The sequence below is a fragment of the Penicillium concentricum genome, assembly GCF_028827145.1.
Source record: "Penicillium concentricum strain IBT 3081 chromosome Unknown utg000006l_segment0_segment0, whole genome shotgun sequence".
In the NCBI taxonomy this organism is placed as follows: Eukaryota; Fungi; Ascomycota; class Eurotiomycetes; order Eurotiales; family Aspergillaceae; genus Penicillium; species Penicillium concentricum.
In genome coordinates, this window is record NW_026622759.1 from 1,458,030 (window position 1) to 1,473,643 (window position 15,614).

Below are 15,614 nucleotides of genomic sequence, written 5' to 3' on the forward strand. Positions count from 1 at the left end.
TCTTATTATAGCTTAATGATTATTCCAGAACTAGACATCAACTAAACCACCTATTTATATCCCCCCTAGCCTAAACAAGAAGGCAGTTAAGATTGCCAGTGGAAGAGCCACAATGTGGGCCCCTAACCCTGTACGCCCTTGAACATCCCCCCCGGAGGGTCGACCACAACACACCAGTCAACGCGCTTGCCAGTATTGTAGGCATTATAATTAAGATGGTCACCTCACGGTTCGGCTCTTTGATGACATGTATTCCCTATCCAAAGCACACCTCGTCGCAGTGAATAACCCTTTTGTCCTTCCGCTTAGGCAAACGTGGAAGCCAATCATTTCGGATAGGGTTCAAGTCTTTTTCACCATGCTCAAGACAGTGGATAAAGATTTCCGGTGGCATAGGCAGGTGCGGTGCTGGTAGTCTAGAAAACCCAATTCATAGCAATCGTCTGGAGGGGTGCTATTTGGTCGGTCGAAGACGGAGAAATAGCCGCCTCGGAGATTACAGAGCGTGAACTGGGTACATACATTTGAGTAACGACTAAGTAGTCCTGTCAAAAATCAATAGAATACTTGGATGAACTCAATGGCGATGGGCTTGACTAAGAATCTGAACCATGAGCGTATTCCTCGTGTCTTGAGATACTTATCCTTCAGCAGACCGAAAGCGATTGTATCTGACTTCACGCTAGATGTCTCGATCTCTGCTAATGTCTTATATATGGTACCTGTGTTAACGCAGAGCCCTAGGAATCTGCTCGTCCCTCGCTATTTTGGCAGTGATTCCGAGAACTTGTAGCAGTGTCTTAGACTGAATAACTTTAAAAAATAATTGTTTGCATAGAGATTAGTTGACAAGCATCGAATCGTTAATAGACCTATTTAATTACCGGCGACTTCCTGGTCACCGCCTACCCAGCCAGTCCTACAAACCCATCTGCCGCGCCAAGTCGGTAGCTGAATGTGGACGTCCTTATATGAGCTGGCCATTTGGGAATTGAAAAACACCATTTGAAGCTAATCAATGAGTGTCGTGACACGCCGAAGTCGATAGAATCGAGAAAAAAGAAAGAAAGAAAAGCAACAGAGTGTCGGGCCCCAGCCACGCACTGACCGTTCAGCTTAACATTCAGCGCTATGATATCATGGACCAGGGTAGTTTACAAATTACGCCTTGACGCTCGCACTTCACCACTTTCATTTTCCGACTCCTCCCGCCCAAGAACCCACTCGATAGGCCTGCTTGACGCCTGGGTGGACCCCATCACACTGGTGGCACACACCTAATAGGGGCCCTCCAAGGCGGTTGCTACGTTGTACACGACATCCCTGCAACCGCGTCAGCACGTGACACTTCAACTCATCCGTCGCTTAATCCCTTCTCTGCGACATAAACAACCCGTACCCTAAGGATGTCGCCTTTATCAGACCCCATGGAGAAGAAAATCACACCAACTGGGAATTTCGTGAATACTCCCCCCACACCCCCGCCCTTAGAAGAGAAACAGTTGTCGATCAGTGCTCAAAGAGTGCTGAACTGTTTCAAACTCCACTGTGAAGGTCGAAGGCCACAATCTTGGTTGCAACATCGGCTCACTCCGGACCAATATACGGAGGTTTTACGTGTACTAGATGGTGACGAATCTCTTCGAGGTTACGTAGAAGATAAAATAAGGTAAGTAATATCAATCTTTAGGTGCATTGAAGGCATGTTTATTGAGTTATACTATAGGCTTGACTACGACACCAGACGGTCCCGTCTCACTATCCGAATGCCGAGTCCTCTACATGGTTTGTTTTGTGCCGAGGTAGTCTCTAAAATTTTGAATCAATTGACAGAGTTTCAAAAGAGTGATGAAGCGTTCGGTGATTTTGCGAGAAAGATCAAACATTTATCGATATCTGGAATCCGGCTACCGAATGATACAAATAATAGAGAGCAGACTTATTCTGAACGGTGCCCAGATGCATCATTTATACACGAATATGCTAAATATCCCGGTGTTATTATAGAAGTGTGCTATTCACAAAAAGTTCGAGCTGCTGCGGACTTGGTAGATGATTATATCCTCGACACCAATGCGAGCGTGAACGCTGTGATTGCCCTCAATATTGAATATAGAGGGTCTAAAAAGGCGACTATATCCGTTTGGCGACCGCACAAAATTACCGTGGATGGGGTGAAGGAACTCGAAGCAAAGGCTGTGATAGAGATGATGGCACGTTCCTTTTCACCCGTCCTAAGAAACTTTGGCACTGACCGACGATTTGCAGCCTTTTCGAACGGAGTCTGGACTTCCAGTCGATGAATCTAAACAACCGGCGCTCCGGCTTTCACTTAGGGACTTTGCCCCTAAGAGCATCTCACAGAAATACCCCGATCTCGATCAAGATATCGTTATCTCATCGAGGGAGCTCTGTGACTTTCTTTCGTCTGCCGAAGCAGAACATCAGAAACAGCTGCTAGACCAAGGCGTCGATGAGCCATTGTCACCAGGCACGCGAAAGCGTCGTCGAGTCCAGACCCCCCTTGAACAGCTTAGTTCAGAAGAAGAATCCCCGAAGAACGCAATGAAACGCGGGCGCCTTACGCGAGATTCTTCCGGACTCTTCGCTCGCGGACCTGAAAGCTAAGCTATGGTGTGAATAAAAATCACATGAAAAGTCACCGGGTGGTAGGGTTATAACGTTATAACCCGTCATTTCAATACTTCCTCTTTCAGTTGTTGACCAACTCAGATCGCCATGGGTATGTGGAGCTGTGATATCGAGGATTGCGACAAGACCTCTGCTCGCATACAGAACAATCTAAGCTCCAAAGGGAATTTTTCTTTCCTAATGGGCATAATTATCCATTAGTCAATGTTAACAGAACTATTCAATATACATGATGAGTTGTTATAGTGCCAAGACAAAATCCACCTTAAAATAACCATCTCCGTATCTGCATCACATGATATACCCCACGTGTCTTTAAGCTTGTCGCAACGGCAGCTTCAATCTCCAAGCTCCAAAATTCAACATGGGCCTCCAACGGTCCAATGTGACAATAATCCACCCGGACCTCGGTATCGGAGGTGCCGAGCGGCTAATAATCGACGTCGCCCTAGCCCTTCAGAACCGAGGCCACCGCGTAACGATCTACACCTCCCACCGCGATAAGGCCCACTGCTTCGACGAGGCGCGCGATGGCACACTGGACGTCCGCGTACGCGGAAACACCATCTTTCCCGCCCATGTCTGCGGCCGACTTCACATCCTCATGGCTGCCCTGCGCCAGCTACATCTTACCGCGTCACTACTAGGCGAGCTTGGAACAAGGGGGACAGCTACCACAACCACTGACGAGGAGGAGGACTGCGATGATATCTTTATTGTGGACCAGTTGCCGGCCTGCGTGCCGTTTTTGAAATCGTTCGGCAGCCCGCGCCAGTCACGACGTCAGCGCATCCTGTTCTATTGTCACTTCCCGGATCAATTGCTCGCGCGCCGAGATGAGGGCGGCTCGCTTCTTCGCCTCGCGAAGGTGTTATACCGTTTTCCGTTTGATTGGTTTGAAGGATGGGCGATGAGCGCGTCAGATCGGGTTGTTGCGAACTCTAGGTTCTCCCGTGGGGTCGTGCGTGACGTCTTTGGCTCGGATAGGTTGGGTGATGTGGAGGTGGTTTATCCGTGTGTTGATATGGATTCCGGGGTACCAGTGCCCGAGAAAGTGAAAGAAGACCCTCTCTGGGGTGGGAAGAAGATTCTGCTCAGCATCAATCGCTTCGAGCGTAAAAAGGATATGGGGTTAGCGATTCGCGCTTATAATGGACTAGGAGCGGAGAAGAGGAAAGGGACGCGCCTGGTGATTGCTGGTAAGAACCTGTGCATGGATTTCTGATTTGGATACAACCTAACATGATATTTTGCAGGCGGTTACGATAACCGTGTCCACGAGAATGTTCACTACCACCAAGAGCTGGATGAGCTCGCGACCAGTCTCGGGTTGAAGACTGCAACTTCCAAGACAGTCCTTTCTGCACTTTCAATCCCCGACAACATCGATGTCCTCTTCCTTCTTTCTGTTCCCACTGCATTCAAAGATACCCTATTGGCGCAATCAAAGCTCCTTCTCTACACACCAATCAACGAACACTTTGGCATTGTACCTGTCGAAGCAATGCGCGTCGGTCTTCCAGTATTAGCATCTAATACTGGCGGTCCACTTGAGACAATTGTCGAGGGTGAAACGGGCTGGCTCCGAGACGCTCACGCAGATGAAGAGTGGACTGCTGTGATGGACAAGGCGCTTTACCGACTGAGTCGGGAGGATCTTGAACGCATGGCTCTTGCTGGCAAGAATAGGGCGCAGCAGGAATTCTCGCTCACTGCTATGGGTGATAGACTTGAAGAAGAGATCTCCACCATGCTTAAAGCTGAAAGAAGGCCGTTCAATGGGTGGCAGCAGGTCTTTGTCATTCTCAGTGCGGTTGGGGCTGTTCTTGCTGTGATGGCCGCAGTCTTATTTCGAGCGCTATAATCCATAGTCCAGGCATTACATAGGTGAACTTTACATTAATCTACTCTTTCTCAAGTTACACTAGTTCCCCCATCTTTTCTTTTACTGAACACTGTTCACCCTAAGTTCACAACCACTCTCACATATCAGTCACATGACCTCGTGTTTTGTTCGCGGTGACGTCGCGTCCCCCCTCTATCAATTCATCTTTATCCTTAGTCGCCGGCCCTAGTGGCATTGGGGTCTCTCAACATGCCCGAAATAATAGATCTCCTATCCTCCGATCCTCCTGCCCCACCAAAGCCCCAGCCGCCAAAACCGCGACAGGCAGCCGAACTCCCGTCGCGAGGTCCATCCCACCAGCTGAATCCGATTTCGTCAGACCCGTTCGATACATGTCTGTTCGATTATGAAGATGTCTTCGACAAGCCCGCCAAGAAACGGCGTGTGAGCGATGAAGTCACCTCTTCTCTGCGACAAAGCACCACGCCGAACGAACCTCGAGCTTCAGCTTCTATAGCGGAGCCTTGGTTTTCGATCTCCGATGATGATTTTGACCTGCCGCAAGTAAACGCCGCGACGCAGAACAAACCAACCCAGTCGCGTGTCGAAGAGTCGGACCCAATTGTCTTTACCTCTTCGGCCCCGGCTCCTTTGCCAAAGCCCCCATCGCGGAGATCACAGCTTTCAACTCGAGATATTATTGCGCTTGATGACGATGACATATTGACGGATCCCATGCCTCCGCCATCTAGCTTCCGAGGGCGTAGCGATATCGACGAATTCAGCGATCCGTTTGCTCTGCCGGAGTTTTCTGACCTACTGAAAAAGCCGACTGCCTCAACTCCTATCTTCTCCGAGTCGACTGCTCGTCTACTATCTCGCCTTGGCGAGGAACATACTTCAGGCCCTAAAGCAAAACCTGCTACTCGAAAAAAGACAGGGACCAGCTTGAAATCCACGGCTGCGGAGGTCCTCTCCAACGACGACGACGACATCGATGAGCCGGTAGCACCCCGGAAGACATCAAAGAAGACAAGCAAAGTTACTCCCGCTGAAAAGGAAGCCAAAGCCAAAGCACGCGAAGAGACGAAACTGCAGCGAGAACGAGAACGCCAGCTCGAGAAAGACCGCAAGCTGAAGCTCAAAGAAGAGAAAGCAAAAGAGAAACAACGGGCTGCCGATATCGCAAGCGTCAACAAGCTGAAAGTGAACAAAAAGGATTCCACCCCAGAGATGATTATTGACATGGCCACATCTCTCGAAGACAGCAGCGTCGGCACCCAAACTGTCGAGTTTATGAAAAGACTCGGCGTCGAACATACATACTTCACAAGCCCAATTCCGAACGTAGTCAAATGGCGTCGCAAAATGAACGCCACGTACAACAGAACCCTACGCCACTGGGAACCCTGTCCATCCTTCATTCAAAAAGAAGACCACGTGCTGTGTCTCTTACCCGCGCAACAGTTCATCAACATGGTAACCACACCACCAGATGACTCAGAAAGCGAAACCCTAGAAATCCACGTCCTGCGAATCAAAAGCGCCTACCCAGACTGCAAACCCATCTACCTAATCGAAGGTCTGACCGCTCTAATGAGGAAAAACACAAACGCACGAAACAGAGCATTTCAAGCTGAAGTCCTGCGCCAACTCGCCGAAACAACAGCCCCAGCACAAGAAGAACAAACCACAGCCCGCAGAGCTCGAAAACCAAAGAAAACACCCGACACGACGCCCCTCGTCGACGACGAGACTGTCGAAGACGCTTTGCTCGAACTGCAGGTCACACACTCATGTCTCATCCACCACACGACCGCGCCAGCCGATTCCGCAGAGTGGATTAAGAATTTCACAGAGCACATCTCGACAGTCCCATACCGTCGTGAACGACAGGAAGCACACAATGCCGCGTTCTGTATGGATACCGGGCAGGTGAAGACCGGCACCGATAAGCAGGATATTTTCATCAAGATGATTCAGGAGGTCAATCGTGTTACGGCTCCGATGGCATATGGAATTGCGGGACAATATCCCTGTGTTGCGGATTTGACTCGTGCGATGCGGATGCATGGCGCTATGATGCTGGAGGATATTAAGGTAGGTTTTTTCTTCCATTTTTCAATCTTTATTATTGGCTTTGTTTCGTTTCCATAGCTCCTTTGGCTTTGGCTTTGCTTTGTCTATCAGATTTTCACATGCTGACTGTTGTAGAAATCTGCGAACAAAAACGGCTCTTTGACGAATGCGCGTATTGGTCCTGCTGCTAGTAAACGGCTGTACAAAGTGTTCACTGGACTTGATCCGAGTTCCACGGACATATAGGCTTGTTTTTGTCTCGGTTGATTTTGGTTATTGCCATTTTCAGCCTGAGCTACTGCGGAGCGTAGCTTTGCATAGTCGATGCTGCATTTGTGTTGGATTTTTTTTTTGGTTAATTGCTCAGGTAGTTGGACTTCTGGTACCCTTCCTCGTCTCTTTTTTAGCTGGGAAATTGGATATTGCCTTCCAAATGAGGTAGATTCCTATTGGACTATGGGAATATCGCTATCGGCTGAATGCCAGTTGGTACAGGGTAGTCCAAGGAGTATGCCACCTAAAACACAGCAATTACCTCTTTTTCCATGCAAATGTTGTATTGGACCATCAATATCAATGTAAGATGACAGAAAACACCGAAATAATAAAAGCTGCCTAGCTATATGCAAATGCCAAACCATATCCACCTGGGCATGTAAAGAACCCAATATTGACGCCGATATAAAACGTAGATATCAAACAAATTAGACATCTCAAAGCCAAATCCCAGCAAACCCTACTAAAACACTAAACAACAACACCCCTCCTCTTCCAGCCCCTCCAAGCAGCCACCCAAGCCAAAACAGCAATCCAAACACTAACTGTGCAACCCACAGCCCAGAACCCATAGCATCGCCATCCATGGCACTGACCATCAGACAAGCCATCGCCATGATCCATGGCATTCTGATAAGCGGCGGAGTAGACGATACCCCACAATGCCGCACCAGCTGCAGGCATCATGGCGACGATACCCCAGTTCGTGGCGAAGTTCTCGACGCCCCAGACGACGGAAATGATGATAGGGGCGAGGGAGAAGGCGCTGCCGTACCCGAAGCCGATTAGGGCGGTTGTTAGGTTGAAGATTCCTGGGTGTGCTAGTGGGAGAGGGGAGGCGAGGAGGAGGTAGCCGAGGGAGAGGAGGAAGGCTGAGGGGATGAGGAAGGTCATGCGGGATAGAGTGAGGCGGGAGGATGAAGGGGATGTGGAGTGTTGTCGGGATCCTTCGGGGGGTGAAGGGAACAGGTGTGTTGCTGCAGGTGCGAAGAAGTCGGAGAGAGAGCCTGTTAGGAGGCGGGCGATGGTTGAGGTTAGGGCTATGGTAGTGACGTGTGTTGAGGGGGATCCGGCTGGGGGTGATGCGCCTGTGGGATAGGATTGAGGTGTGAGGGTTGGGATGATTGTGCCCAGCTTTGGGAAATAGGTTAGCTTTTGGTGTGGACGTGGGATTTTAGACTATACTCACGTTGTTGATGTACGATTCGCCAGGGCCGGTGACCAAGAAGAAGCCTGCGGCTAACCACCACATGGTGCTGTCTTGTAGGAACACACGGGTTTCGTAGTTGAGCAGCCAGTTCTTTTTCCGGCGCTCTTCTTCCTCGCGTTCCTTCTCTAGCCTTTGCTGCTCGCGCTCTTCCTCGGACAGAGTTGATTCCTCCTCATCGAATGCATCAGAGAACGTGCCGTACTCAACCGCTTGTCTGATTTCATTCCGCGGTCGGAAGAAATCACTCTCCTCCAGCAGTCCACTGCGCTCTAGTTCTTCAACCGTCTCATCAATATACTTGTCATCATCCTCGACGATGCGCAATGCAAAGGTACCGATGATGCCAATTCCCAGCAACAGCAGCGCCAGGAAGACGAAGTATTTAAATACGTCGAGATCACCGCGACTCCCATCTTCGAGACGTTCATAGAACAAATACATCCCGAGCTGGCTCTGCCACATACCACTCAGACCAAACGCCGCAATAGGAACAGCCAGCATAATGCCCTTATGCTTTCCTCTGCCGAAGTTCTTGGCGCATGTCGCAACAGCTGCTAGATACATGCAGCTCGTCCCCATGCCAATGGCAATAAACGCCACGATCATCACCCAGAACGGCCATCCAGAGCCGCCCGCATCGGCAGGTGGACCACTCTTATACGTGAATGCAGCTAGGATATACCCAATGCCAAACACTAGTCCCGAGAACATAGCCAGTGGCGATGGGCTGTACCGATCACACAGGTACCCGAACAAGGGGACGGGAAGGTACATTGCGATTTCCGCGGCGATGGAAACAGCATTAACCTGGAGCTGCGAGTAATGGAGTCGGGTAAGGAGTAGATGGCCGTACAGAGAGAAAGCAGTGATACTGCCAGCTCCCAAGCTACAAGACACGCAGAGTCAGCTTCCAGGGCTTCATTTGAGATCTTCTGTTAAGTATAACAGCAAGGATAAGGGTTTCCCATACCAAGTAACAACACCCCAGCCAAAGCTAAGCACTCGAATAACCTCCTTCTGCATTTTCCGTCTGTCACGCTCGACAATCTCCTCAACGACATCGTTCAATAGCCCGTCATCACTTCGTAGAAATCCGTCGTTACCGGAGCTCCGTGAATTTCGTGACCCGGACCTTAACCGTGATGGCTCTGCGCCTCGGTCAGCTGGATCTTGTTCTGTGTCGATATCATGGAGGAGCGGGCGATTCGCGTCAAAATCGCGCTTATCGATCGTCATAGTGCCTGCTTTCTCCGCACCGACGGCGCTAGGCTGTACCCGCTCGTTGCTGAGGGCAAGTGCAAGATAGGTTGGTGTATATGGGTATGGAAGACAGGAAGGCTTTTCAGATCGAAATATGAGGCGTTCACGATTTGGCGATCCTGAGATGCTGAGGATGATCGTCTGGGAGCTTCAAGGGCGGGGAGCGGTGTCAGCTGGGTGGATCCCGAGGTTGTGTTGTTCAATGCTACGTCATTGGAATTCAGCTTCTGATAGGATGTTATGTTCACTGCAGCATTATTGAGGTACAAGGTAATGTATATGTTAGTTAAAAAGCGTGGTCGTCAAACTGAGGGGGAAGAACTCCAAGAGCGGAGAGAGTTGGAGTCATTTCACGTGACTCATTATAATCTATATCCGATCACGTCATTTTAGAAGATATATTGTGAAATAGTGAAAATCAAGGGAAATTGGCCATCTAGAGATATAACGGATAATCATGTACAAGTAAGATCATGCAGACCGAAAAAAAAGAATTTGGAGACATTGGGGGTATTATCAATATCAAAACAACTGAAAGAAACTGATACACGCCCGAGAAGAAAGACAAAAGGCTTCTGTGAAACAAAAACAAAAAGGCAAAGAAACTCAAACGACTCTAAATGCATCCAAGCGTTGACGGGGATCATAGAAGCACCCATTGAAGGGCTGGGTCGTTATTTCGTAGTGTCGGTCAGGCACTGGTGCATATGAATGCTGGCGTTCCAATATGGAAGAGTCTATCCTCCGAACGCCACGTATCGGCAGGGCCGAGAGATGATGAAAAACAAAAAAAGCAAAAACAAAAACAAAAAAAAGAACTAGAAACTGACTTCGCCCGCGTCGGTTTCCATCATGGTTTCATCCCAATACTGAGCAGAGGGTCTCTCACGGGCCGCAGGTTGAGAACCCAGAGCGATGGCTTCACCTTCACCTCGTTCCACAAATTCGTCCAGAGTCACCTCTTTCATGATTCGCTGGAAATACATCCGGAGTGTGCGGAGGCCACGCAGATATCCACGATCAATGTCGTGCGGGGTGTGAGGTGGACATGGCGTATCCGGAGGAAGTTTGTCCTCGCCAGTAACGCAATTGGCGAAGTCGACAATCTTCAGTTGAACGTTCAGTCTGCTCTGGCCGTCATTGGACTTTCCGTGTTTATCGCCAGAACGGGGTCCTTGCTCAGTCGGAGCTTGTGGTTCTCCGTCATAAAGAATCAAGAGACTGCTAGCATACAGCCGGTACCTATCTAGCTGTCGGATCATGTGCTCTAATAAAGCTAATTTTTCCAGAATGACAGGGATCTTTTTGGCAACACTGGCATAGCTGACGCCGTCATAAAGGAACCGAGTGAGCGCATCCTGGAACTCACGACCAGATTTCAAATCCCGTCCGAAATACTTGTCTTCAAAGATGTACTCCTGCTTCTTAACGTTCCAAGTCTGCATGCCACAGAGCCGCACGCCCAGCTGCTGCGAAGTAGTGGACTGACATTTTCGTCGCTGGGACTTCTTCTTCTTCTCATTCGCCTCGATGCCATACTGTCGGGTGCCCATCTTCAAATCCAGCACGCATGGTTTATTCATACCAGCGGTCAGATCCTCAAGGAGGAGGAAGAACTGCACTCTCTCGTCCTTTCTCAGCTGTGCCTCTTTAGGGTTGCTGGGTAGAGCCGTAGTGAGAGGCTCTTTGGGTTTGAAGCGAGTTGGATCAGAAGTTATACTAGAAGCAAAAACTTCGGTTGCAGGGTGACCATTGGTCGAGTGATTTTCTGAGGCTGGTGAAACCGATAGTTTCGCGGTGGAAGAAGTCGACATCGAAGCATCGGCCTCCATCGAGAAGATGTCATCCTCCTTGTCACCGACATAATCATCGTCATCGAAGAACAGAAGCTCTCCATTGTTGCGAGAGTCCATGCTGCCGCGTCTCTGGAGGCCACTTCCGGAATGACGCCGTCTTGTGTGAGAAGCCCGAGAGAGCGAGCTTGCTCGGTTGGGCTCCTCTTCGGTCCGGATCTTATCAAGGCGGTTTTGATTGGCGTCTAGAGCGGTCGAGGCTGACGATGATAGAGCAGGGCCTTCATTAGGGGGCACCTTTATGTCAATCGCTTCTGTCTTCAGAGCTTCGATTTGCCCAGAGAGTGGTCGTCGACTGCCGGCTGTCTGGTCTTCTGATAGGTTCTCTCGGCGGCGTGTGGTTGCGGGCATGTCGGAATTAGCTCTGGGCAGATGGACATGGCCGCGAGCATGCCGTCGATGATGATGAATGGCAGGAGGGCTGAATACCTCGCGGAGAACCTGCTCCTGAAGCTTGAGATTGACGGTTGTGGCGCCCCAGATCTTGGCCCGCTTGCTCAGCGCCGACGGATCAGACTCCACTGACATACCCTCGAGGCCATCAACGGATCGTGCGCGGTTTATTGAAGCATCCGCTGTGCGCGGGCGCTGCTGGCGGGTAAAAAGATCGGCAGGAATGATGTGGCGATTATTCTCAAGAATGACCTTGGGAATGACCCCTGTGACTTGGGACTGGCTAACAATTCGCTGTGGGGGTAGTGACTCTGCTGCCTCGAGAAGCTGAGAGCTGAGCGCTGAAGTTCCATTGCCAGCTGTCGCCTCTTGAGTTATCCCATCGGCAGAATCAACCTGATCCTTTCGTTTAGATGTCTTCGAGAAGGTGACATTCAACACTCCGATGTATCTGACCGGAATATTAGTATTTGATACGCTGATAACCGTCTGGCTTTGATGGAATATATTATACTCACTTTGGGAGAAACACAAGCATATCTGGGTGCCTCAGTTCAATGCGTTCGTAGAACTCATTCTCTCGGTTGTTCAACTGCTTGCATACAGCGCGTCTGGAAAATCGGAAAACAGTTGTGTGCCCGCCAACTTGATGTCGATAGGGCTTCAATTCCACGGCACCAAGAGGCCCTGGGGGCGGGGGTTTGGGGCGAGAGAGAAGCCGGGATGTCTGAGTCGGCGTGGCAGTTGGAGTTTCCGCCTCATCAGTCAGCTCATTCGCAGATTGCATACTTTCATCGGCTGACTGAGGTTCGACTTCGGACTCGTATGCTGCATCATAGCTGCATTCAGATATGGTACTCAAAGGCTTGTCTGGCAGATTCTCTCGTGGAGAATGGATATCGCCATAAAGGATCTTACTTTCATTCTTAGATCGAAAGGATATATCCACATGGCTGATTTCCTTTTCGGGAGAATCGCTACGCTCTGGTACTAACATCAGTTCATGACCTTTATCCGCAGCCGACAGCTGACCCGGCTGTACATCATGAGAGCTATCGGGAAATTGTTGTAGCGCATCAGCGCCATCAGGGACTGTACGCTCGTGGGGGAAGTAAACCGCAGAAGAGATCTGCTCATTTTCCTCCTCCTCAACCCCAAATTGCCTTGCTTCACGACGCTCCTCTTCCTCGAAAGAGCTAGTCGGGGAGACCTCAAGGCTAGGATCCGCCTGGAAGTAGTCACGGGTGCGCTCTGAATATTGAGTTGGAATGCTTTCGGAGAAAGAAGATCCATGGCTACCGCCAGGCGTGAGATGGAAATTTCGGATCTCTTCCAGCAAGCTGCGAGGCAACGCTGTAGGACGACGCTTAGAGGGCACATCGTCTCGTATGGTCTGAGAGGACTCAGTCGGAAGTTGGAAAGACGGAGCATCGTCAAGTGCGGAGAGTGATGTGCTTTTACGAAGCGAAGTTTCCTGCTCTGAACGATGTGGCTCCTGTTCATAATCCATCATGCCATCCCTCGACTCCGTCTCATCTTGTGGTCGGCCGCGATCCTCCCGTCGTTTGCGATCCGGCGAAGAAGTGGTATTTTCTTTGAAAAGACCCAGGTAGTGACTGGACTTGCGGCTGCGCACATTAGAAGCCGGCTCCGAATTGGGTAAATTGGCTTCAATTGAGCTGTCAACTCGGCCACGACGACCTCTGCTAGGGCTTCGTTCAGGCGCAACAGGGGTCTGGGTGGGTTCTTCTGTAGGACTGTAGGATAAGAGATCCCGACTGACCTGGGAGCCCGGGCCAGAGGACAGGAAGGTCAAAGAGTGGGAGGTACGAGCGACATCATCTAGTGTGGACGGGAAGAGATTCCGTTCAGGTAACGCGCCTTGAAACCGACTGGTTTTCGTACCTGTGTTATCCAATGGCACCTTGTACCGCTGGGATCCGCCCAAATGAGCCTGCACGCCCGTCTCTACCTCCGTTTTCTTGTGATCAGTCGGCGAGGTGGATGCGCGCAGGAGAGACAAACGAGGAATATCGGTGGATAAAAAGAGGGCAGAGGAACGCAGTGGAGAGTTTCTGTGGACGTCAACTTCCATGTGGGAAGGGTCGACGTTCAAACGGTGGGGAGAGACCTTGGAGAATGCACTTGGAGACACGGATGCATCGTCGAGGCGAGGGATCAAGTTGACCTGGCCTTCATTGCCCAAGGCCTTTTCGGGGGGTAATTGTGGGGTAGTTGCGGCACTATCTGAGGGAAGGTAATGAGTAGCAAAAATGCTGTCACGTTCTGACAGCTGAGGCCTGTAGACAATATCCGGATGTGCGGTGTTCTCCGGAGGTGTGGTCGCGGTCCTTTTTACAGGAGAAAGTCGGGACACGGGTAGAGACCAAGCATGGGTGGGAGATTCAGCGCGCGATGGTGATAATACCTCCCTAGGTCCCTGGGACAGATGCTGGAAGTGACGCGGGGTACTATCCTTGGAGCAATCATGTTGGGCAGGTGTAGCAGGTGTCACCAGGGGGTTAGGCAAGGTATCTTCGGGAACGGACGGCGAGTTTGACATGAGGAGGACATTGGTCAAGTACAGGTTGGGATGGTATCGAGCGGAAACCGGAATGGTTAGTCGTAATAAAAGATGATTTTTAAACTAAGAGAAGGAGAATGATAGGCATCAGAATATTTTTTTATTCAAGAGCACGTTGTTGAAAAGAGAGATCTTACAGGCCGGGAAAAAGCCGCAGGGAATGGGGGAATGAGAAGAGAGTCAAGGAGTTGATGGAAGTTTGAAGGCCGGATCGTCACCGCCCTTGAGTGGATCCGGATTTTTTCAAAAACAAGATCAGGAGGGAAAAATATATAGAAAAGATAAAGAAATTATATAGAAGATAAAAGGGAAAATCAAAAAGAAATTTTGGAAAATTTGAAAAATCGGGGAGTTTGCCTCTTTTTCAGGTTTATGCAAGAATACAACGGACTCGGTCTATCTTCGTACAACGTCTTACAGATTCCGTTTTAAATCTCTTCTGGCTAGAGTTCCTAGAGTATTCAGTATATTGAAGATCATGGAATCCCCGGAATGATATAGGGATATATAATGTGAATATAGGCTTTCAGTTTCAGGATTTTCAGGAACCCCTTTCAAGTCCGAATATTTTCATTGGCGTTTCTCATTGATTCCTACGCATCTACCAATCATCTCTTTTAACGCATAACGTGCAGCTATGACGATCGCTTATAGGTGTTGATCCGAAAGCAACTCTTATTCACATCTTATACCTTATGTAATTAGATATCTTCACGTTTATTCTTCCCCGGAGTCCGGGGTTAAGCTCTTAGGCTAAGATCAAGGCTTATACAGACCGTAAAGGAACTAACCTAAACGTCTCAGATTAATTGTCCCCACTTTGAAAAGCCACGAAAATCACCTTATCTTGAGGGAAAACCAGTGGGAAAAAAAGATGTATTCAGCCAAGACCAAGCGGTATAGACCGTATAGAATCAAAATTCTCACTACCTATTAAGGGTTATTAAATATCAACCATTTCACAAAATCATATATAAGATATATAATCCCAACACACTTATATGTCAGCATTCACTTCCAAGCTTATTTTCCACAAAAGCTTGGACATAAGATATTTAATAAGAACCCAACAGCGCCTAAGATGTGATGTGATGGGTGATTGGGAGCCGAGCGGGTCGTGGCCCAACCAGAGTTCTCAGTGAGGTGAAAGTAGATGCATTAGTTAGGAAAACAAGGATCTCAACGAACCATCTTCCCTGCAAAAGAGACAGAGATTATGGGAGATCCCCGCAGACCTCTGACTTTTGTACTCCCCGCTGACAAGGCTCCTACGGTCTTTCTCTTTAATGCTGGCTTCCTTCGATTATGCGCCTTCATTCACACAGATGTGGCTCTGGGCACATTGCCGATCGTTCAGCCTTTCTGCTTCCTACCGTGGGAAAGCCGTTGAGTCGCATGTCCTAGGTTCTCACTTCACCCGACCAAATCTACTATTTTACTATTGAAAAAATCTCCAGAGTT

At 49.4% G+C, this 15,614-nt stretch overlaps 5 protein-coding genes across 5 annotated transcripts; 3 read left to right on the forward strand and 2 right to left on the reverse strand.

The window, feature by feature from the left end:
- Nucleotides 1–727: 727 nt before the first annotated feature.
- N7517_010739 (uncharacterized protein) lies at nucleotides 728–984 on the reverse strand (the record flags this gene model as incomplete). The annotated part of the gene is made up of 2 exons (XM_056728462.1): nucleotides 728–813; nucleotides 885–984. The coding sequence occupies 2 exons, from the start codon at nucleotides 982–984 to the stop codon at nucleotides 728–730; spliced, it is 186 nt and encodes a 61-aa protein (XP_056574277.1).
- A 422-nt stretch (nucleotides 985–1,406) lies between these two features.
- Nucleotides 1,407–2,628, forward strand: N7517_010740 (uncharacterized protein; the record flags this gene model as incomplete). Its single annotated transcript, XM_056728463.1, has 3 exons — nucleotides 1,407–1,669; nucleotides 1,691–2,231; nucleotides 2,284–2,628. 3 exons carry the CDS (start codon nucleotides 1,407–1,409, stop codon nucleotides 2,626–2,628), a joined length of 1,149 nt encoding a protein of 382 aa, XP_056574278.1.
- A 388-nt stretch (nucleotides 2,629–3,016) lies between these two features.
- N7517_010741 (GDP-Man:Man(1)GlcNAc(2)-PP-dolichol alpha-1,3-mannosyltransferase) lies at nucleotides 3,017–4,516 on the forward strand (the record flags this gene model as incomplete). The annotated part of the gene is made up of 2 exons (XM_056728464.1): nucleotides 3,017–3,851; nucleotides 3,909–4,516. 2 exons carry the CDS (start codon nucleotides 3,017–3,019, stop codon nucleotides 4,514–4,516), a joined length of 1,443 nt encoding a protein of 480 aa, XP_056574279.1.
- A 231-nt stretch (nucleotides 4,517–4,747) lies between these two features.
- N7517_010742 (uncharacterized protein) lies at nucleotides 4,748–6,823 on the forward strand (the record flags this gene model as incomplete). The annotated part of the gene is made up of 2 exons (XM_056728465.1): nucleotides 4,748–6,598; nucleotides 6,713–6,823. 2 exons carry the CDS (start codon nucleotides 4,748–4,750, stop codon nucleotides 6,821–6,823), a joined length of 1,962 nt encoding a protein of 653 aa, XP_056574280.1.
- Nucleotides 6,824–7,324: 501 nt separating this feature from the next.
- Nucleotides 7,325–14,132, reverse strand: N7517_010743 (Major facilitator superfamily domain general substrate transporter; the record flags this gene model as incomplete). The annotated part of the gene is made up of 6 exons (XM_056728466.1): nucleotides 7,325–7,398; nucleotides 7,450–7,987; nucleotides 8,043–8,949; nucleotides 9,034–9,401; nucleotides 10,154–12,020; nucleotides 12,088–14,132. 6 exons carry the CDS (start codon nucleotides 14,130–14,132, stop codon nucleotides 7,325–7,327), a joined length of 5,799 nt encoding a protein of 1,932 aa, XP_056574281.1.
- Nucleotides 14,133–15,614: the final 1,482 nt, after the last annotated feature.